The sequence below is a fragment of the Melospiza georgiana genome, chromosome 6, assembly GCF_028018845.1.
Source record: "Melospiza georgiana isolate bMelGeo1 chromosome 6, bMelGeo1.pri, whole genome shotgun sequence".
NCBI classification, from domain to species: domain Eukaryota; kingdom Metazoa; phylum Chordata; class Aves; order Passeriformes; family Passerellidae; genus Melospiza; species Melospiza georgiana.
The window spans coordinates 47,880,676-47,903,216 of NC_080435.1; the positions used below are offsets into that span (position 1 = coordinate 47,880,676).

The window sequence follows — 22,541 nt, forward strand, 5'->3', positions numbered from 1 at the left end:
TGGCTAGTGATTTTTCCCTGATGCACACTTCTATTTAAATCCAAACGGGCTGGTATGTACTCATAAAGCACAACCACTGAAGCTTTGCCCTTTGTGGTTGGCACAGAACCTGCCAAGCCATCTACAATGTTCAGAAACAAAGTGCTCATCTACCCTTGGGTGTGATCACCTGTGATCCTGCCTCAGGTTCTTATTTCTCTTATTTCTATTGGTATTGATACATTTATGCATTAAACATCAAGATTGTTGCAACCTGGTGCTTTGAATGCTCAAAAGGAAATTGGCTCTTGAAAACAGATGTAAGAAAGGAACTGAATAAGCAACCCTTCACAGGAAGCACTGATGTGCAAAGCCATCTTCTGTAGGAAGCAGGATATAATGCCTGATTTCAAATTAGTATTACTTAGACTTTTGGGAAAAGGGGAAAAAAGGTGGTCATTGATTCAGACCAAGTTAATTGCTGTTTTTCAATTGAGTATTAGAATAAATTTCAAAAGATGGTGTCCTTGTAAAGAGTTTATTCTACAACCATCTTTTATTCATGAAAACTGGTATTCAAAAGGGAATCAAGAGATTTTTTTAAAATACCACTAATGCTGTTTTCCTTCAGCTTTAATTATTTATTTTTTATTTTTCTAAGTCAAATGGGTCAGTATATTGATATTCCTAATTCATCCATCTTGCATTATGGTGAGTTAGTTACCATCACTGTTCTGCATTATGAAATTTCAGTCTCTTTGGAATACTAATTTCCTATCTATAGATTCAGTTTTTTTTATTTCATCCTATTTCCCTGATTTTTCTCTCAACAGGTACTGCTGTAAATTTTAATATAAAATATTTAGTCACAAAATAGTATTGCTTTTATGCACATTGTTGCAAGATTTTTTTCTCCAAAAAAACGTTACCATCTTCTATAAAATCCTCAACATATTAAGAACTGTGATGCAGAACAAAATTACACAGTGTGAAACAGGTACCAGCACAACAGTGAGATTATATTACATCAAAAAATTTTAATGGTCCCAAATATATACTCAACAACTAAGCATACACTCAGGGGGGCAAAAAAAATTATGACACAAAAGTGACCACATCTAGAATTCCACTCAATCTTTAATCAAGAAGGGACAAACAAATCCCCCACCTCAAAAAAAATTTCTGCAGTTTAAAGGGCAAAGGGAACAGATTTAAAAAAAAAGAGGAAACTTTATATTCGGCCCTCCCCCGCAGAGGTTTTTAAAACCTGTTGTAGCTCGAGTAAAATGTTCAGAATGTACGATTTCAAAGGCAGGTCTCTTTGTACAAAGAAACTGCTGGCATTCTTAACTAGTGAAGAATTATGGCAAAACCTGCCTTTTCTTCAGAAGTCTCATACGTGGTCCAAGAAAGCATATTCTGATTGTAGCAACTGACCAGCCAATCCAGAGTTCCACTAACAAAACTCCTGCCCTGTTGGCTTTTTTTCTTTTTTTTTTTTTCTTTTTTTTTTGTTTTGTTTTGTTTTCCATTTCCTTCCCTGAGAAAAGGGCAACATGTGGTCCAAGCTGGAGAGCTCAAAGGCATAAGTCTTTCCCCTAAATGAAGTATTTCTCCTTCTTCTGCTCCTTTGAATTGGCACTTGATTGGCAGAAATCCATTTGTATAGGTTGATCTGTGTCATACACAGTAATTCACAAAAGATTGCTGCTTTGCTGTGGGTTTGTTTTGTTTTTGGAAAAAAATCCTTCCCCAACTGGTAATACTCTTCAGCAGTTGCCATTATGATGACTCAAGCTTTGCTTTCTTTGACAAAGGTAAAGTTTCCTCTTTATCTTCATCTTCATCATCCTCTTCATCATCATCAGGATAATCTACAAGCCCAACGAGGCCTCCCTACAAAGACAGACCAAATTATTATAATTAAGAGAATGTTTGTATAAAATATTTCCCTAAGTACACTGGTTCAGAAGGCTTTGAATAAAATCATGCAGAACAAAAAGAAATCCTTCAGTATGAATGACAATGACATTAACTGAGAAATGTTAAAATGAATAAATCCAAAATGGAGTTTCACCTATCCAACTGGAAATACTGCCACCTGAAATTTAAGCAAAACCAAAAGTCAACATGATTTTGCTAAGTGTCACTGCAGCTCCAGGTGTAAAGGCAGTTTATTTTTACTGAGCACAGCTGACTGTATTGAGCAATCTGGAAGCACTTCAAAAACAAATGCAGAATATCTTCAACTTAAATTTTTGAATTATGATACTTTAAGAACACAGTCTGTCTTGGCAAAAGTTGAAGTGTGTAGTGATGAAGAATTTTTTTGAATAACATAATTGAATGATGTGTACAGGTTACGTAGTTTAAATAACTTGTCAGCTGAAAATGAAAATGTATCTAATATCACTAAAAACTCTCTTGTATTGCAAAAACCTACAAATTTAAGATTAGGCAGCTCTGTACCCCTGAAGAAGCAGGATGAACTTCTAAAACTTGCCCTAACTATGCTATGTTGCAATTTCTGAAGCATCAAATACTTTACTCAAAGGTCCTATTACTTATTCAGGTGCCTAATAATGGACACTCAAACCAGAACATTTCAGTCAACTGTATACCAAAAAATAACTTGAAAAACAATTACACATATTCTGTACAGTCACATACACATAACATCAGGTAAGTAATGAAAAACCCAATTTCAACACTGTTTCTAGTTTGTGACTGGCATGTTTTACTCTGAAAGAAGGTAAGATACCTTCTGCCTGAATCCAAGAGTGTTTTTCAGTCCACTGCATGTTCCTTTTTGTAACCTGAACATTTTTCTTTTGTCACCACTACTTGAATTTGTGCAGTCAATACTGTATCCAATATATTCCATATGTTAAGACTCCATTTCAGACTCAAGGAATTACACTGTCTGGGAGAGAAAAGCCTCTAATAGACTGAATGGATTTGCAAGCCAATTCCATCCCTTTTAAAAAGCACTTGAACTCTTGGGTTATGCAAGGAGTTTCCTCCACAGAAGGATTTAGAGGAAGTGTCCTTAGGTTCTTCCATCAGCCAAACACTTCTGATCCAGGTGTTTTCAAGGGAATGCAATCCAAATGCAAACTCTTGAGTCATGTGGAGTAGAAAAAAATCCCTCAAACCCTGAACCCCCATTTATCTTCACTAGAAGTTAGGTGAACAAGCAGTATGGTAGCATTACAAAACAAGCTGCTATTCCAAGACTGTTATTATCAGTGTTATTCCAAGACTCTCTGACAACTGGAATACATACCTCATCTTTTAGAAATGGATACACCACTTGTTATGAAAATAAATTCTCATTATCTGAACTGCACTGTATCAACATTACCTTATCTGTCCCCCTGTGCTGAGAAAATAGCAGTCACTCTCCTGACTCAGTTTGAATATTTTTATTCAAAAATCTGATAAAATCCAACAGTGTCCTCAAATGCATTCTAAAATGCTAGTTTTGAATATTCTGCAAGTTACAATGCTCTTTTAAAGCAGTCTTCTTCTACTTCAGAATGTTCCAAATCAAAAGTTAGTTCAAAGGTAAAAATGTCACACTCAGGTACTAAAAATTGTTCTGGCTTACAGCAATCATCATCCAATGCAATTTATTTCTTCCACATAGGTCGGTTATAGAATTCTGAACAATATTAAAATGGTGATAGTAGAAATCCTCAGTGGATGTGCAGGGCATTGTGGTATCTACCACAATTTGGCCATGTTTCCAAAATATGTATTTTTACCTGTCAAATACCCCTGTGCAATTTAACATGAGTACAGAGTTGTCTGTATTTGACTGTAAATATCACTGCTAAGAGCAACTAATGGCATGCTTCCTACTTGATCAGTCTGGGCATTAAAAGAGCTTTTATTTCTTTCATATACAGCAGATCTCATTAAAAATTATGAACGTCAGACAAGAAGTACACACAAACCAGACAGTCCATTACTGCTTAACTTGTTGGGACTCACATGAAGTTCAGAGAGATGCAAAAGCAAACTCCTACGCTGTAACAATAAAGCCAAACCTACAGCCACTCAAAATTACCTTAGTTGTAATAGCTGCCATCTGAGATGTGCTTTTAGAAACTGATCCAGGTGAGCCAGGGGACCCTGGAGAGCCAGGGGACCCAGGAGATCCAGGCAGATTACTTGCAGATGACTGGCTGGTAAGGTTAGATTTTGTACCACTGGAAAAAGAAAGCTTGAAACTCGGGCTCTGGCGACCTGAAAGGTTAGTTTTCAGAAGAACTTCCTTTTCTTCACTCTCTTTCACTGGAAAGAAAAAAAAAAAAAGGCAAAAAATAAAGGAATATTATTGAGTGAAACATTTAATTACAAATCGCTATCTGGGAAAAGGCTTAACATTTTATGTATAACTCAGTTAAGTGAGTCATCACAGACTTTTTCCTCACTACTGTCTCACCTACCAGTGGTTGTCACTGGCCAGGAATGAACACTTTTGTTCTACCAACGGTATCACCTGATCATTTATATAGAAAATTTTGAGTTAACACATAATATTTAATTATAACCCAAATAAAACAATGAAAAGCTTGACTATCAGATAAGATTTTAATTCAAACGCTTTAAGAACTCTACAACACATTTTCTATCATTCTGCTTCTAAAGACAACAAAACTTTTTTAATATGTGGTCTAACAAATTGATGTTGCAATTTCAAAATAAATACATGCAAATCCTTCACTGCAGCAAGACTGAATAATGCAAGTTAAGGCATTCATCTTCTCACCACTTACATTTTTTTCTTTCCATGAATTTGCTGATAGGGTCCATAATGTCCTCATCATTTTTAGGCTTGTCAGAAGGGGGCACCACTGCCTCTCCATCTTCCATATCATCCTCATCAGTATTAAACCACATTTCCTCCTCATCCTCCAGGGTTCTCGCATCCCTTCTGTACCTGTGGTTTCTCAAAATCGAGCGCATGCTGCAGAACAGGAGGTTTGAAAAGCTTAGATTCAAAAACCAACTTATATTAAAAATAAAACTTCTACTTGACACTCAGTGACAGCTTACAGATCCATACATTGCAGAGCAATAAAAACAGCAGCAAATCATTCCCTATTGTGAACCTTTGTATTTTCAACAAAATTTCATTAAAAAGTTCTCTGTATAAAGAATCAAATAAAGCACAACTCTGCTAACAGCACATGCAGACAACTCGATCAGTACAAAATTCTGTAGCATATAAACAGCACTATAAAAAGTAATTTTAATAAATCTCACTGAAGGGTTACATTCAAGCTTGGTTCACCAGTTTGCACTGGTAAATAAAAAGTTGTGAAACAAAGAGCTTAGAAACGTACACATATTCTCTGAAAATACTTTGTAACCTGTTAGTATTCAGGGTCCAAGAAGTTAAATATGACTCCAATTTTAAGTAGATACATTGAAGAGAAAGTTCTCTCTCTGCCACATCCACTTGTTACAACTTTTGGTCACTTATCAGTATTCATTTTTCAGAGCCTTGGATATGAACTGCTACCTCTCTCTCCCTGTTTGATCTATTATCAATGTTGGTTTATCTCAGCTCTACCTTCCTTTTCTCTTTTCTCACAGCAGTATTATGGTCTTGGAGCAGAGGGACAGGGATGTGGCCCTTGAAAAATGGGGAGGAGAGGTGGAAGAGACATTGAAAACATTTTCATTGCTAGATGTTGATTTTAATAGTCAGTTTCCAACAGCAGCATGAAACTCTTGATGAAGCACTTCACAGTTTACTGGATGAAATTTCATGTTTTTCAGAAAGTGTCTCTAGTGGTTTTGGTTACTGGGATCGAAATATTAATAATACAACCTAGACATCTGCATTACTGAGTGCAGGAAAAAGCCAGAAGGGAAAAATCAAAACATTACAAGCTATTGAGAAAAAGTGCTAAATGCACTTTTAATAATAAATCTAGGTGTAAGTAAGTTGCTTGCCAGCATTATCATACATCTATACATACTACATCATTTTACATTTTATTTAAACTCAAGTTCTGCTAAGAGCACAAAACTATGGCTTAAGTGGAACTCTCATGAATACTTTTATGGCCTGTGTCCACAACATACTGGGCTCCTTCCTTACTGAACTATTCTTTGCTAAAATATGTAAATAGATTCTTGTTATTTGTACGTTTTATTATTTCTGGGTTTTCACTTTAAAAATTACATGCACCGTGACAGGACTTGTGCAGCCACAACATTGGATGTAGGAAGAAGGTTGAGCTAAAGACCTCCTGAAGCTCTGTTTGCTGTTGGATAACCTCATGCAGCACAACCACTTAGCTCAACTTAAGCCAAGAAAAAAACTACAACTTCACTTGCTATAGTGGATGGAAATTACTGAAGAAAGCAGCTGGCTGCTCTTTCCCACACATGAATTAATGTAAGCAAGGATCACAGCCTTGGATTTCACAGCTGCTTAAGTGATATGCTTAGCTGACATAAGCCAAAATAATAACATCTCACTTTTTACACCTTAGTACTCAAACTGCAGATCCTGCACATGCTCTTGAAAGTGTTTCAGTGTTTTAAAATAAATCTACACTTATAATCTCATTTTAATTGCACAACTCTCAAATTTAAGTATTAAGAAATCTTGTGGCAGGAAATAAGTCTGAAATGTCAAGATATCCTACTAGGACTAATCAGAATTAATTTTCATGTGTTTTCAAACTAATTCAAGACAGGAAAACAAGAACAGATCTTGCTAAAATTCTTATGAGTAACTCATCTGTTCACACAAGCAGTCATTTTGTTTTAATGAAACTAGACATAAAGCAAAATAAATGGAGCAAAAAGGCCTAAACTTCCTATTTTTATACATCTCAACCTTTTAAACTTGAGCAACTGTGTACTAAGGAAGGGAACTTTCGCTCTGGCAAACAGAAAGAGTGATTCAAGCTTTGCATCAGATTGCTTTTTACTCCATCAGCAGATCTAACAGGGACAAAAAACCATTCTCTGAAAATTTCTTTCTATGTTCTATTCCTCAGGCATTTTGATAAAGCTTATCTAAATATCTACTCCCACAACTAGAATGAAGGGAAATCTGATGTGGAAATTTTTGAAGGAAAAATCCACAGAATGGTAATTCACAATTAACAGTCTTTCAAATTAGCAGTGGAAATCTGTTATTTAGACAAATCAACTTGGTAGAGATACTTGGTAGGCTTCCAGCCTCATTAAAGTACTGCAGATAAGTTTAAGATATGATAAATAAGCATTATAACTGGGGGTCCAGCAACTAGTGTTTGCTGAAAAGTCTATAGAAACACATTTGAAAATCACTTTTAACCAAGTAAATTCAGCAAGGCTTGAGATGCAAGCAGGAGTCTAAATTATCTGTATTTCCCAGAACAAGAGAACAACCAACCAGTAGTCTGATAAGAGAATTAAAGCATCAATATGCTATTAAGAGCATTTAGTGTATTTTACCTGTCAAGTTTTGGATTATCTTGTCTTTCCCTTTGTTGCTCAAATCGTAACTTCAGTCCTTTGAATGTCTGCACATAATCTACATCTTCCAGTGCCTTCCAGTAATTTTCAATTACATGAGCTGTTAACGATTTTATATCTTCCTACAGGAAGAAACAAACATGAAGTGACTTATTTTCACTCAAATAAATTTATTTAATACAATATAAACAGTATCTGAAATGAAAATGCCATAGCAAGCACTGTAGGAATTATGCAAAAATGAGTATATAAGTGTAATTAAAAATCTAGAGCCTCAAGTATTTGATTAGCAAACAACATAAATTTTCTAGCAGTATCTCCTGCAAAACATTACAGAACCTAAAGCCTGATAAAAACTGTACCAAACCCAATCCTACAATGTCTTTCCTCTGTAACTGAGAGATACTTTTACGCCGATAGAGAGCGTGGCATGCAGTCCCTCAGGAGCAGGCTGCTGCAGCCAGGGCTCCCTGTGGGTCACAAGTCCTGGCAGTGAAGCTGCCCCAGGGTGGGCTCCTCTCTGCACAGGGCCACAGGTCCTGCCAGGAGCCTGTGACAGCAAAGGCTGCCCCTGGGGTCAGAGCCTCCTTCTGCAGGCCTCACCTGCTCTGGCCTGGGCTCCTCCACAGCCTGCAGGGGGATTTCTGCTCCACCACAGACCTCCAGTGGGCTGCAGGGACACAGCTGCCCCACCATGGACATCACCATCACAATGGACATCACCATGGGCTGCAGGGGAATCTCTGCTCTGACCTCAGCCAGTGGCACATTCATCTGGAACCAGCTGGCATTGGCTCTGTTGAACACAGGGGAAGCTTCCAGCAGCTTCTACAAAACCAGCCCTTTAGCCACTGCCCAGCACTGCCCCTGCAAATCCAATACACCACGTACAAGTCATGACCACCTATGACTTTTCCATAGCTTCAAAACCAGTTTTCAGTCAACTCTTCCATGATGATCAGGTCATCTCATTCTTGAATTACCTTGAGTCCCAACTCAAAGAAGAGGTGATCAACACTACAGATTTCAAGAGGTGACAGTGTGTGGTGACTTACTCCTCCACAACTGTCTGCACCCTAGCTTGGCCCCATTTACCACATTTACAGCCTGTACAGCACCTTGTCAGAATCTGGATGCAAACAACAGCAAGGAAATAGTACTGTGCAGACAGCCAAACTGGCATGAATATTTAAGAGATGCCCCATGGAAGGAACTTGGTAGCACTCCATTAAAATAATCAAGAGAGATTGGTACCTCTTCTGTATAATTCCATATACCATTGAATTGACATTATAAAGCACAGCTAAATTTGATGGGTTTGCAGCAGTAGTTTCTAATTACATTCCTGTCATAACAAGCCCATCCAATCTGCATGATGAAATTTGATTAGTGCTGCCTTTGCAAATCTGGGTACTGTGAGTACAGTATCAAGTGAATTTAATCTTCAAGTAATGGTACTGTTTGAATGTAAGAAAGAACATGTACAAATATGTAACAGTGATATAAAACAAGGTTCATATAAATACAGCATCCTATGGTCCAATTATGATAGCATAATTTAGGGCAAAAGCAAAAAGAAAAGTAATCTTGAATTACAAGTCTAAACAATGCAGTAATTATCCTCAGCATACACTAGCACTCACCACTCTGATAAATTCAAACATCTCTATTATGGCAGAGTTCATCAGATTATAACGGGAACCATTATTCAGAAATGCTTTGACCACGGGTTCAAACAAAAAACTTTTCATTATGTAACGGTTGTAGAATTCATCCTTCAGCCCAATTATCTTTCTCTTGAAACGAAGGGCACCTGAAACACACATGTTGTCAAAAGAGTTTTTACATTTTAAAGCAAAATTGCAGAAATTACTCAGCATTATTTTAGCAATTTACAGCCTCAGTTCATATACAGCAATACATTCAGTCCTTCTCTGCTTCTCAATAGTCTTGACTACACTGCTGAATATTACTTAGCAGTTCTATCATAAAGGAATCCTCCATCATAGCTGTACAAATGAAAACACCTCTGTTCACTGAAGAATTCATATAGCATTGTTCAACTATAACACTACCAACATAAAAATCTATTTTCAATTTTTTAAATTACTTATGGTAAAGGTAAAACATTTTCTCAGTGAAAGAGCTCAGAAATTTGCTTATCATCCCTATTATTCAAATGTCTGTTTAGATTTAATTAGTTCTATCAGATTAGAATATAAATGATCCCATTTTAAAATTGGTAAATGACTTTTTATTCACACACATAGTAAGGCAAAGGCTTGATTTACAACCAGTTTAAAGCTCTTTCTGAAACTCCAAAGTGTACACAAGTGAGAGAATGTCCATGCATAAAGAGAAAGTACAGTATCACATGGCAGCACATTTTGCTTAGCAACCATGTGTACAGGTTATTTGGCTACAAAATGTAAAAGGTACTTATTGTATGGTACTGCTCAGGCAACTGAAGGCTTTGTTTTTTTAACTCTATGCACACAACAGAATCACAGAGAAAATCTCCCACTTGCCTCTAGAATTAAGTCTGCTTTGACACTACTGAGCTGAGTGTGACCAAGAAACTAGCAGCTTGAAGAGAAGCACACTGAACTTCTGAGCAGTTTAATGCATTCAGGTAGTTGTAGCTCTAATTAAGTACCTCTGGTAATTTCTACTAAAAAGCCATCAAAACTTACAACGTTCTCTTAGTATATTCAAAACTGACATAACATCTCTTAAACTCCCCTCTCCACTGACATGAAGTAAAATCCTTCTTTTTCAAGGATAAAAATGTATCTATAAATGCAAAATTATTTATTAATAGTAGCTGATATAAGTATAATCTAGTATGAGAAACACAGACTATAATGGCAGAATTTCTGTATTCAGTAAAAAAATGTCATGATCCATGAACAGTTTTTTTTCCAGCAGAGTGGAGATATGTACCAGTTCACATGCACAAAATTCTAGTTTATTCCTTAGCTTTCAAACTTACACAATGCCAAGAAAGCGTGCTTTGAGGCCATGAGAACGAGCACCCTTCGCAGGATATCTTTGTTAATAATGTAGTTTTTTATGTGATAGGTATGATGTTCCACACAGAAAGTTAGCAATTCCAGTATTAATGCCAAGAGTTGGGCTGTCTGAAAATCATCTGTAATAAAACAAAACCAAAATAATTAAATGTATCTGGAATACTGCCTTCAGAAGCTAACTTCAAATATCCAACTGTACTTCAGCAAACATTTTTACTGCTTACAAGTTTCTTTATTTTCCCACAGACATTTTATGGAACATGCTGCAGAATATGTTTAGTCTTTAAGACAGACATTTGTTATGGATTGAGTATTTTCTATGAATACAGATAGGGCAGGAAACTCTTAAAATATGGAACCAATTACATTTTTCTTAAATTGGTGTTTGAAGGTTCAGAGTACAGATCTTAACCCTAACAGGTGTAGTCAGGCTTATTTAACCAAATCACATTATAATGTCCACAAATCTAGATCATAAACAATTTCCCCATATGCAGTGCCTTGACTAAGCTAACAGCAAAAATGTGATCTATAATGCCTTTTAACTAAAGTACTATGCAAGAAATACCTTGGGGTCTTTTAACACTTGTAAGAACTGCTGCTAGTAACCAGCATGAACAATTACTTCATCACTGATCTCTGCTTTCTTAGTCTGTTGAAGAAACAACTCTGAAATTCAGCACACCTTCCCAGGGGAAATGTTGCAACATTTCTAGTAATCCCTGACCTTAAGAAACCATTTAGACATGTTTAGAAGTCTATGTCAATGAACTGCCCCATGAGTTCCTAAAAATTGTACAAGTATTTTATTTTTTGCTAAAGCCAAATTTGTAGCAAATGTTGTTCACTTCTTAAATCAGGTCTCTCTGCAGAGTTTTGTACTTATACATTATTCAAATGACTAAATATTGAATCAGCATTTTACTTTGAACTACGTTTCATAATCTCAGACTCAATTTATTTAGATGGAAAATGTCCTTTGACAATTATTCTAAACATTGACATTCAACAGCCTTGATGTGCCCAAAATGCAGTGTCATTACCTTTGCTAGGCTTGTCCTCTGTGGTATTGGCCAATAAAGGGGCTGTCAGAACATGCATACAATGTTTGTAGAAGAAACCCAAGAACTCTGTCTTTTCTGTTTTCTAAGGAATGAAAAAAAATATATGCAACATACATCATCAAATACCCTGAAAAAATCAAACACAATTTAATTTGAAGGTATTTACTTACATTGGCAGTGGCAAGCATATTTTCTGGATCAACTAAAGTACGAAGCAAACCCATGAGTAGCACTGCTCCTCCAAGTTCTGGATCTGTGTCACAAATCATGTGTTCTATAATGAGGTTAATGAGTAATATATCCTAAGAGGGGAAAAAAAAAATCAATTCAAATGCTACTCCCTTGCACCAAATCTGAAATCATACAATGCAACAAGTATCTGTGAACAGGTGAACTCATCTCACCTAACAGAACTCTTTAAAACACAGCAGTTCAGTGTCCTGTTATCAAATTCCAAATTACTTATTTGAAACTAGGGCTCATGGCATTCATAGTCGTAAATATACACCAGTAACTTCAAACCTCAGTAATTTCCAAACCAATACCTCCATTTCTGAGGACTCTTTACTTACATCATCATTCTGCTGTGCCTCCTGCATCACAAATTCTCGTACCATGGATGGGTTGTATTCAACCAAATATGAGAATATATCAGTGGCTGCACTTCGTACTTGTGCATCATCCATACCCTGCAAAAGTCAAATAAAATCATTCTGCTTTCTTGAAAGGGTTAAATGAACCAGAAAACACACAGCTTTAATTCCTTCTCAAAAATCACACCTAATTATTGCTAAAACCAGATTCTCAAATTAAGTCAACTTGTACTTCTCTGTAAATTTGACAACAGCTGACAAAATAAATTTTATGGTTCCCCTGCCCTTTGATCTATTTCCCTATTTTCTAACTTATCTGGATACCAAAAAGCAAGCAAATCTAGGAAAGCAAATACGAAAACAAAAACTGAAGAATGCCAGGGTGCTTACCAATGTCATATTGTAAAAGCTTTTAAAGTTTTACAAAAATATTTTGAACATTCTGAATCTTAAGCTAGGACAAGCCAAATGAAGCAAACAAAAAGAAAACCACTTGCTGAAGTTTGTGCTAAAGTCATTTTTTAAAAAAGCCTCTCTGAAGACAAACAAAATTGTTATGACAAATAGAATTAAAATGACTTACCAATATGACTTCTAGTGCAGGCAGTATGCCCATATTTGACAAAGTTTTGAAAAATGCATCTCTGTTTTGAGGTTGCAGTGTTTGTGAGAATGCACAAAACTCTTTCAGAAAATTTACCTGAAAATCGGGAATATACTAGTTTAATAATTAAAAAAAAATAAGATTCACATGTCACTTTGTGGTAACTGTCATATATTTTACAGATTTCTTACCAATTCCTGTCTTTTCTCCTCATCTGTGGCTTCATCTGTTAGTTGTGCAAACAAGTCTGTCAGAAATTTTTCATCTTCCTACAAAAGCAAAACAATACCATTTGTTTATTTGACAATATCAAAAGGCATCCAAGTATAATATGAAAATTCTTCTAGACCATGCTTCCTGGAATGAAGGGAACATATGTTTGTACATTGTAATTAATCACACCAGTATCAACTTTCTAATTCAATTTTCAAGTAAATTAATATGCATCTTGTTTTTGAGCTTTAATCATGTTCAGCATCCCTCTACCCCAGATCAATTCACTCTCAATTACTATGTTTGTTGCACTGCCTTCTAGTTGTCCTTTTTCTACTTTCTACTGCAACTCTCATTGTTTTGTCTTTGACTTCTTCAGCTTCCTTCCCCCTTGTCACATGCCAGTCCCCCTAAATCACACTACCCTTGGTCAGCTGTTTATATACATTTATAAACAATGTCCCCCACACAGACACAGGCATATCTTTGGAATGTTATTAGATCTCTGAAGCAGAACAAAAGCAAGGACACAATGAAGGGAAAGCTGCCTAACAGCAGGAATGAGGTGAGCTTCCTTCCCCCTCACTGTTGTGAAAAGGGTGAATTTTAGAGACCAAATCAAAACAACTGTTCCTACTGCATACAGAATTTATTGGACATTCTGGCCAACAGCAATCAAAACCCATTCCATTATTTCCACACAGCTGTACCTTAGCAAAACTACAAACAGCTCCAAATACATTACAAATGTGTGTTTAGATTGAAAGAAGGAGCAATATTTAGCTTCCCATAACCTTTACAGTTCCAGCAACTAGGAGATTATTGAGACAGAAATAAACCTTCTCCCATCCTTTTCCCAATGTTATGCAGTAGTAAAGCAGCAGTAGTAAAACTGCTTGAGAATTGCAGTTGCTTGTTCCAGAACATCAGGTTCTAATGCATTTTTTCAGAAAGCTGCCACTGCTGTTTCTTGTGAAGTCAGTAACACATGGATGTGCAACATCCCTCTATCCCAGTGTCCCAAGCTGCCTTGCTCATGTTTGCACTGCATAAAGCAAACCCATCAAAGTACTTCAGATACACACACAAGAACTTTCTTGTGTTGTGAATTACCTCAGCGCCTCGTTCAGGCTCACCATGCAGCCCTGCTGAGGAAGTGAGTACCTCAGTTCTGACAGCACACCATGCTAAGGCTGCCAACAACACAATCAGCATCTCTGCATGGCACTGCACAACACACAAACCCACAACAGGTTGGCATGAGCCACTGTGTCTCACTGCACTACAAGGTAAACCTTGTATTTAGAATGTGCCACCTTTTCTCTTGTCTGATGCTGAGCTGTGCTCCTAACCTGACCCAACAGACAATGAAAAAGAGTGATTTCTGTACACAAGTTCAGGTGCTGTTTCAGTGACTGCTTCAAGTCTCACTTGATGTATACCACAATACACTCTGGAGGATCAAGCACAGATGTAAATTTTGACTTCCAGATATCAACAGTGAAATATGTTCAAAACAACTATGAAGGTATTTGATTTCAAGAAACATACCTTAAGCTTTGATGGGCAAATGCAAGGCTGTTTGACTACCTGCTATCCAGCTGTTCTATGGCTTTCTAAGTTTTCTGTTCTAATATTTAACTCATGAGGCATCACCAGGTAACCTAAGTAACCACAGTAGATATACTGACATATTTAGTCACTGAAATTAAAAAAACAAACAAACAAAACAAATCCCCATAAACCCCAGTTTTTTTGAAGAATATGCAGGTTCTTTTCCATGATTAGCAGGGCATTTAAGAGAAGGCCACATAGTTTGATTTCATTTCTCTATTGGCTATTTTGATCAAGATGTAGAACTAATCTTATCTATGAAAACTACTGAGAAGATGCATGCTTATCCCCAGTTGGAAAGCATAACCCCTATTTCCATCCTCACTGTGAAAACAACTTTCAACCTCTTCCATGATATCTGAGAGTAAGTGCAAGTCAACTGTCTTAGAGTGATCACTGTGAAAAAATAATGGAAACTTCAGCAGCAGACAACCATGGCTCTTACATAGGTAAGAGTAGTGTACCTCTGGGGGAAAAAAGGTATTAAATATTAGCCACAGTATCAAACTGGGGGTTTATGTTCTGGAAGGAGGAGAGCCCCTGTACTGTGCTATGTGGGTGTCATTTATGGTCTCTGCAGTGTCCCAGAGACAGAGTCAGCTGCAGAGGCTGCACATGTGGCATTATGAGCCAGAGCAGCACAGGCAGGACTCCAGCTCAGCTCTCTGACAGGCCCTGCCCCATCCCTGGCCCGTCCAGCTCGGGGCTGTCTGCAGAGAGGGCAACCACTCACCCTGGTGCTGGGCTGCAAACATATTGCAGAGGGAACCTAAACCTGGCAAGGGATACAGACTTCAATGCTGGCACTTCATGTTTCAGGATGAATTTGCAGAAGTTCAGTACATAAATAATTTCCAGCATTCCAAATATAGACTACCATACAGTATTTTACAATTCTGCATTAAATATAGTACTGAAACATATCTCCATGTCATGTCCTTTCTCAAACTCCATTAAATACCTTACACTTATAAATTAACAAGATTACCTGAAATCCCTAGGCTCCAGAACAACCATGACCTATTTAAAATTGGACAAATTAAGATGGATCTGAGTGATTGAGACATCCCATCCTTGCATGGATAATATGCAGTAAAAGGCACTTACTCCAAGAAAATAAAACCAACTTATTACTAGCTTCACACTTTGGGCTCAGCCCTGAAAAGCATTCAGCATTTATCTCATTCCAGATGCTAAATGAAAGGTTGCTGTTCATGAGAAAAGATCCAGTCCTCTCACATATATAGAAAAAGTGTCATTGCAAAGAACATTCTAAGTATAAGATTCTCTCTCTCAAGCTGTAAAATTACTGACAAGGGCAATATATCTAAAGAAACATTCCTGAACAATGCTGCCAAGACCCAAGGAAATGCACAGTCTGAGGGCAGAGTTCACATATTTTAGAAGTCAGAAAGCACCAACACACAGAATGATAAAACTACATGAATTTGAATGTTTCCTTTTTTTTTTTAACTTGCAAAAATCCCTCAATGTATGTCTGTGAACACAGTGCAAATGCATAATTCTCTGCAGTATGTGGTCTTTTCACACAGACAAGTATCAAAACACACTTAGCTTTACCTTAGAAGCTGTGAAGGTCACAACTGTTTTCCAAGAAAACCAAACTGCAAACAGTAGTTTATGATGTAATTGTGGATCCTAGTACTTTCCCCAGGCACAGAAATTATCAGAAGTGCAATACTTAAACTATGTCTATACCAGACACTAAGTATATTCATTTCTGCTTTGTAAGATCTAAGTAGATGCTTCTAGATTTAATACATTTCAAAGGTCATGAAGATAAAAACAAGCCAGGCCAACTACTCACTCAATTATTTATGACTTTAAAAACCAGAAAGCTCACAGATAAGCCAGGGTCACAAAAAAGAACACTATTTACATTTGTCATTCAACTTCCAAAGTAGCCCTCCTCCTCCTGAAAGGCACTTAAAAAAAGGATTCTTCAAAACCAGGTCTCTCTTAAATATAATTAACATTTAGTTATCAGGTATTTTTGTGTCTGTGATTACAGATGAATTACATAAAACGTACTTTTCTCAAAAAAAAAAAAAAAACAACAAAGAAACTCAACACCACCGAAACTAGAAAGAGAGCACACATTCCATACTATATTCCACCTTCATATTCATTTTGGGTAGAAACACTCTTTTAGCCCATAAAGTGAAATTTTCATAAAATATTACTAGCAAACAGATAATTACCACTTCAAACACACATTCCTTCCTGCTACCACACAAAAGATTTCTTAGTTTAAAATCCCCTTTGTATCAGACTGCCTTTCCACACGTGCCTTCATCTGCACTACCTTCACTGGAATCAACATGCTGGAAAAGGAACGAGATCCACCAAATGACTTTTGTAGTTTCTGAACATGTGAAAAATAATTTCCAAAAATCACAAGCATGCACCACTTACAAATATCTTCCACCAAGTCATTTCCCCCAGAAAGTGGTATCATTTTACACTTTATTGCAAGGTGAATTTTGCTGAAAGTAAATCTCCAGTTATTCCTGAGCCAACTACTATAAGAAAGCAGACTGCATTTGAGCAAAACTACTAGTATGCACTTACACAACTCTTCCTCCAAAACTACTACAGATAATTATGTTTGCATCCACAGGACTCTATTCAGAATAAGCAACTATCTGTAAAACCACTTTCAAAATTAAAACCTGCCTATCATTACACACTAATACAGTAAAATGTACAGATATACCTAAATACCTGCAATTTTTTAGCTCTTGAAAAGGGATATAGGGACTATCAATAATATGACTTCTGTATTTAAAAATTCTGATTTACCAGTACAATAATACCATCTGATCACTGCTCTACCAAGCACAAAAACTATTTTAACATATGTCAAATTTTCCCCTTCTGCTCTCCACTTTCCTGAAAATTAAAGACCTTGAAGTCTAAATGCACACACCCAAAAGTAATCCTAACAATATTCTTTATTCTGGAAGATAAAGATATTGCCTGATCTTGCTGACAAAAAGAACACACCAATGAGAAAAGGGGGAGAGAACACAAGGAAATAGTGTTTGCTCACTCTATGGCGCAGTTTTGCAAGATTTTTTTAAATGAACTAGTTAATAACACAAAGGGAAAGAACTGGTGGCCTCCAGTGTGCTCATTAGGAAGTATTTTTAAATTGCAAAAGAGCGTCATACAAAGCAAGAAACACCACTTACCTGTCCCACCCCCACTCAAAACTTGGCCAACTCCATCTTTCAGCAAGTTCCTGGTGGCCATGACATCTCAAGACTACAACAGGCTGGACCCCAAGCAGTAAGAGTATATTAGGAGGGGCTGAAATTGCAAAAAAATGCAATTCATATCTTATACATATCTTACACACTGTGAGTGAGAAAATCTGTAACTGAGTCATTTTCACAGCAGTTAATTCTGCAGTCTGGGAATACTGTTTTCATGGCTTTACAATTCATCATGCAACAAAAGTATCTAGTTTAGTGAGATGATGACATGCTCACATAAAATTACCTATCTTACAAAATTAAACCACAAACAAACTTACCTCCAGGTCTCAGAAAAGCTCATCAATATAAGCATACTTTTATACAGCTCATGAGAAAGCTACCTTCATGAAGAAGGAAGGAAGAATATGGCTCATAACCCTAATGCCAAAGGTTACCTATTTTCTGGTTTTTGTTTTAGCACAACAGGGCAACAGTTATTTTACCTACCAAAGAAAGCAAAATGATCAAAGCTAGTATCTTCCATTTTTTTTGGAATTTCTTTTTTTAAATACATGCAACTTCTCTCTAATAAAGCAAGAACTCAGCATATTCTCATCTTCAATATTTATTATAACTGAAAAACTGACTTTAAATGCCAGAGACCTTTAATGACCATAAATGCCCTGTCTTGACAGTGAATGCCTTAACACAGTGGTAGTTTTGAGTAAAGTCACTCAGCTTGTCAAGAAGCATAAGACACAACCTGCACAAACCTCTGTTCACCTCTCTGACACTACAGTCTGGCTGAGTTCACTGAGAGCAGAGTACTGAAGGTGCCATTTTGGTTAATACACAGCCTGACACAGCTCACTTCTTTTCCATGATGTAGGTAAGAGTTTTTCTTTTCTGTTCCTTCACAGCCAGAGAAAGACAGAGAAAAGAACAGAATACCCAACAACTCAGCTGCACACACACGAGTTGCAGGATGCCATGGGATATCAGCTACTCAGGGAGCTTACTTTTATCCTGCCAAGTGCAACTTCCCAAAATGACATCTCTTTTGTCACATCCTCAATGATCCAAGAGAGACAACCTAAAGTCAACAGCAGAGGCATTAAAATCCTTTTTTATTCATCTACTAGGAACTCGAGACTCATCCATGGCTTCCAATAAACTACCATGAGGCAACCCAGGGTGTTTTCAATTAATAATGACTTCTAAAAGAAACCACTTTTCAAGTACACATGTAAGGTTAGTGAGCACCAAGATCTCAGAAGATCCAAAATAACAAATGCCAGGAACTACAGAGAACTGCACATCCTTCATGCAGCAACATCCCTCACACACACAAGTATTGTAATACAGCTACAGGAATGCATGATGTTAAACCACACACGAATGGAAGAAAGCCCTCAGGAATTTGTTACAGAAGTGAAATCAACAAAATCAGTCCTTTAACTCAGTTCTTAGAGCATTATTTATTCTGTGTAAAGAAACAGGAACAAATAGAATCATAGATTTTATACACAGGCTGTAGGAATGGGGGATGAAATGAAACTAGAGTGCAGAGATTACAGAAAAGTGCAACCTGGCCTACTGCTTTATGAATAAATAAATGCCAGGTAAGTAGGCTGAAACCTTGGGTTACAGCTACATTGCAAGAACTTGAAAAATCAATCAATCAATCAATCAGTCAAGCCTTTTAAACTCTTAGAAATGCAATGGACACATAATTTGTGAGTCTTTTTTAATTCCCTCAAACCCAAAAATTGATCAATGATGTCAAATTATTTCTAACAGATTCTTACTTAAAAACTTGGGAGCTCTCCCTCCTTGCTAGAGAGCTGTACTGTCAAAGTACTAGGAAATGCAGTCCAGCACAGGGTGCATTATCCTTTTTGTGTGCTCTCATTCTGGGCTCCTCAAAGCTGCAGAAAGCACTTCAACAATGCCAAACCTTTATCTAACTTTGAACTGCAATGTTAATTCTTCTGGCTCCAACATACATGAAGTATACTTTATTCTCAACCATAGAGAACAGCAGTGAAGACAGCATTCAAAAATCAGCTGTCACACAACAAACCAAAATCAGATCTGAGCCTTTACTTCAACTGTAAACTGCAACTAACAAGTCTGGCAACAAACAAAGCCTTGTTATTGTAACTTAAACCTACCCTACAGCTATTAACCTAACAAAAGTTGTAAGAGACAGAAAAAAGGAAACACATCAGTCTTTGGTCCTCAATAAAGTTATCTCAGGATATCTGGCTAACACACCCGTCACGATTTTGCAGGATCAGACCCTCTTTTTCCTTGCCCAGTTTTCTTTTTTGAAGCTCAAGATCCCTCTCAGAATCAGCCACTGTCACCAAGACTCCTGAAAAATTCTTCCCCTCCCTCCTCAAGTCAAAATATATAATCTTCAGAAACTGGCTTTTAGCAACACTTGCAAAGAGGGCAAGACATTTTTGAGACAAGTCATACTGGATGCTCCAGTTGAGACCCCTTAACTGAGTCTTTTTCAACATTCTCTCAAGGTCAGACTTGTAAACTCCTTCAAAGGGGCAACTCCAAAATGCTTCAGGCCTTCTGACTGTTTCAGACAAGCAACTGTGACTTTGTTTATCAAGGACACACATCCAGACATGAACAGTTTGGTTCACCTGGGCATCAACTGGGGCCTGGTTCTACAAGATGCCTGAGGTGTTTCACCTGACAGATTAAAGCTCCAAGAGAGCAGATTAAATACAGATTAAATAATATCAGTATTCTGATAACTGAGTGCGATGGAGGAAAAGTTGTGAGACCTAGTTTTGACAATTATTTGTTCTATGAGCTTGCAAAAGGAATTTTCACTCTCCTTTGCTATATATTTTCCATGAAACTATACAGGGTACATCCTGAGAGACAAACTGAAAATAAACATGATTAAAGTAATCAGTATCAACCTAACACTTGGTCCATTTCTCCAGATCAAACAGCCCCCACTAAGACAGTGACTATTCATTTATTATACTCTGGGAGAAACAAGATAATTATCATTAACTTCAACAAACCAAAATACATGTGCTGTAACACTTTGCTGAGTTAGCTGAAAGCTCCCCTTACAGAGATGTGCCACCAACTTCTAACACCATTCAGAAAGTTCATGGCTTGGTGCAGAACACCCTAGACATTGGTAAGCTATGTAAAGCACCAAATAATCTCTTTACATTTGCACTAAGACATATTTCATGAAAAACTGGTAATTCCAAGCACCATTATTTAGGGATTTATTAAGACAAACTAAAAACAACATTCAAGCATCTAAAGCGGTCTTATGTTCTGAATCTGTACTTTCCAAACAACTAATTTAATTTACTTCAAAATCACAACAGCTGCATTGTGGCACGAGATTATATTGTGAAATTTAGGCAAAGTGATTTTTTCATGGTAACATGACAAAAGATATCCCTAAGTCTAGTGACTAAAAAGTCCCAAAATACAAAACCAACAACCTCAAAACTCCTATTAAAATCAAAGATTCAAAGTGCAAACAGCACTGTTCATTCCAAAGAACCTCATTCAATATTCTATAGGTTTGCTCCATTCAAATCAGTTGCACAGCATCTAGTCCAAATCCAGAAATTAAAGGATGGGTACTTGACAACTCAGTACTCAAATCCATGCCTCTTCTGTCACACTCCACAATCACTTACAGAATCACAGAAGTGAAGGTTCCACCAAAGCACCTCAATCTTTCCAGGAATAATCACCTGACTTTCTTTGCCCAAGCACAAGTAAGAGACCGAATTTTTGAAACTTACCTGTAGCATGCCAACTATTTCCACTTTATTAAAAAAGATGAAAGAATGAAGAGTTGATAGCATATTTTCCTCAAAAACTGAGGGAGTGGGTAGGACCATATCTTGAATATACTGTACTCTGTATGTCTGATGTATTTTTTGCTTCAGCTCTGGATCAGATATAGGTATCACCTCTTTAAATTTTGCTGTTTTAGTCAGAAATTCCCTGTGTTTCCGCGACTGCGATAAAGACGGATCATATTCTAGGCATCCAATTACATCCATTATACATTCCTCGGAAAACATGACTTCAAAAAGTGCAGTTCTGTTCAAAAGGAAAATTCCCTTAATAATTTCATATAAGTGGTGTAGTCCTTCAATGTTCTCCAAGTCTTCGCACACGTGAAAAATTTCTAAGAGCTTCTTAATGTAGCCCTCATTTTCCAGTGCCAGGGCGAGTTTTTCACGGCGCAAGGGGGAAGGCAGGGAAGATGCCACGAGCTCTGCGATCTCCTCCAGCCGGCTGAGCTCACACGACGGCAGCTCCAGGCCTGGTGAGGACATGTCATCAAAGCGCTCCTCCTCAGATTCATCAACAAGATCCTGAGTAATGTCCACTGAAGGGTCTTTGCCTTGAACCTGCAAAGTAAGAGGGGTCAAAAAGTGGAGTTTAATTTTACTGTTATCTGAATGCTTTTTAAAAAATACCATTGAAGTAGCACACGTTTTTAATTTGTATGGGCAAAATAGAAATGCAAATCTAGTCTGACATTGAGTAGAGTTGGTTTGGAAAATAAAAGAGACAGTGAGAAAATTTGTTCAAATAGAAAGCTTTATAGAATGTTATGAACAAAAATTCAGTTGATTTTTTTCTGTGTGAAAAAGGTTACCACTACTGCTGGGCTGCTGCCTGTGTTATGGTAATTACGGGTCGTTGTTGTTAAT

General features: G+C 37.1%; 1 protein-coding gene across 1 annotated transcript in view; it reads right to left on the bottom strand.

Annotated features, from left to right (window-relative positions):
* Nucleotides 1–996: 996 nt before the first annotated feature.
* Nucleotides 997–22,541, bottom strand: part of PPP4R3A (protein phosphatase 4 regulatory subunit 3A) — a 42,205-nt gene continuing 20,660 nt past the window's right edge. Inside the window, exons 4-15 of the mRNA XM_058027315.1 lie at nucleotides 21,618–22,235; nucleotides 12,955–13,032; nucleotides 12,743–12,859; nucleotides 12,139–12,255; nucleotides 11,737–11,868; nucleotides 11,546–11,648; nucleotides 10,463–10,621; nucleotides 9,114–9,283; nucleotides 7,450–7,592; nucleotides 4,764–4,954; nucleotides 4,052–4,278; nucleotides 997–1,875 (exon numbers count right to left, since the gene is read on the bottom strand). Coding sequence (XP_057883298.1) covers nucleotides 1,762–1,875; nucleotides 4,052–4,278; nucleotides 4,764–4,954; nucleotides 7,450–7,592; nucleotides 9,114–9,283; nucleotides 10,463–10,621; nucleotides 11,546–11,648; nucleotides 11,737–11,868; nucleotides 12,139–12,255; nucleotides 12,743–12,859; nucleotides 12,955–13,032; nucleotides 21,618–22,235 — 2,169 coding nt within the window. The 3' untranslated portion in view covers nucleotides 997–1,761. The remainder of the gene's footprint in view (nucleotides 1,876–4,051; nucleotides 4,279–4,763; nucleotides 4,955–7,449; nucleotides 7,593–9,113; nucleotides 9,284–10,462; nucleotides 10,622–11,545; nucleotides 11,649–11,736; nucleotides 11,869–12,138; nucleotides 12,256–12,742; nucleotides 12,860–12,954; nucleotides 13,033–21,617; nucleotides 22,236–22,541) is intronic.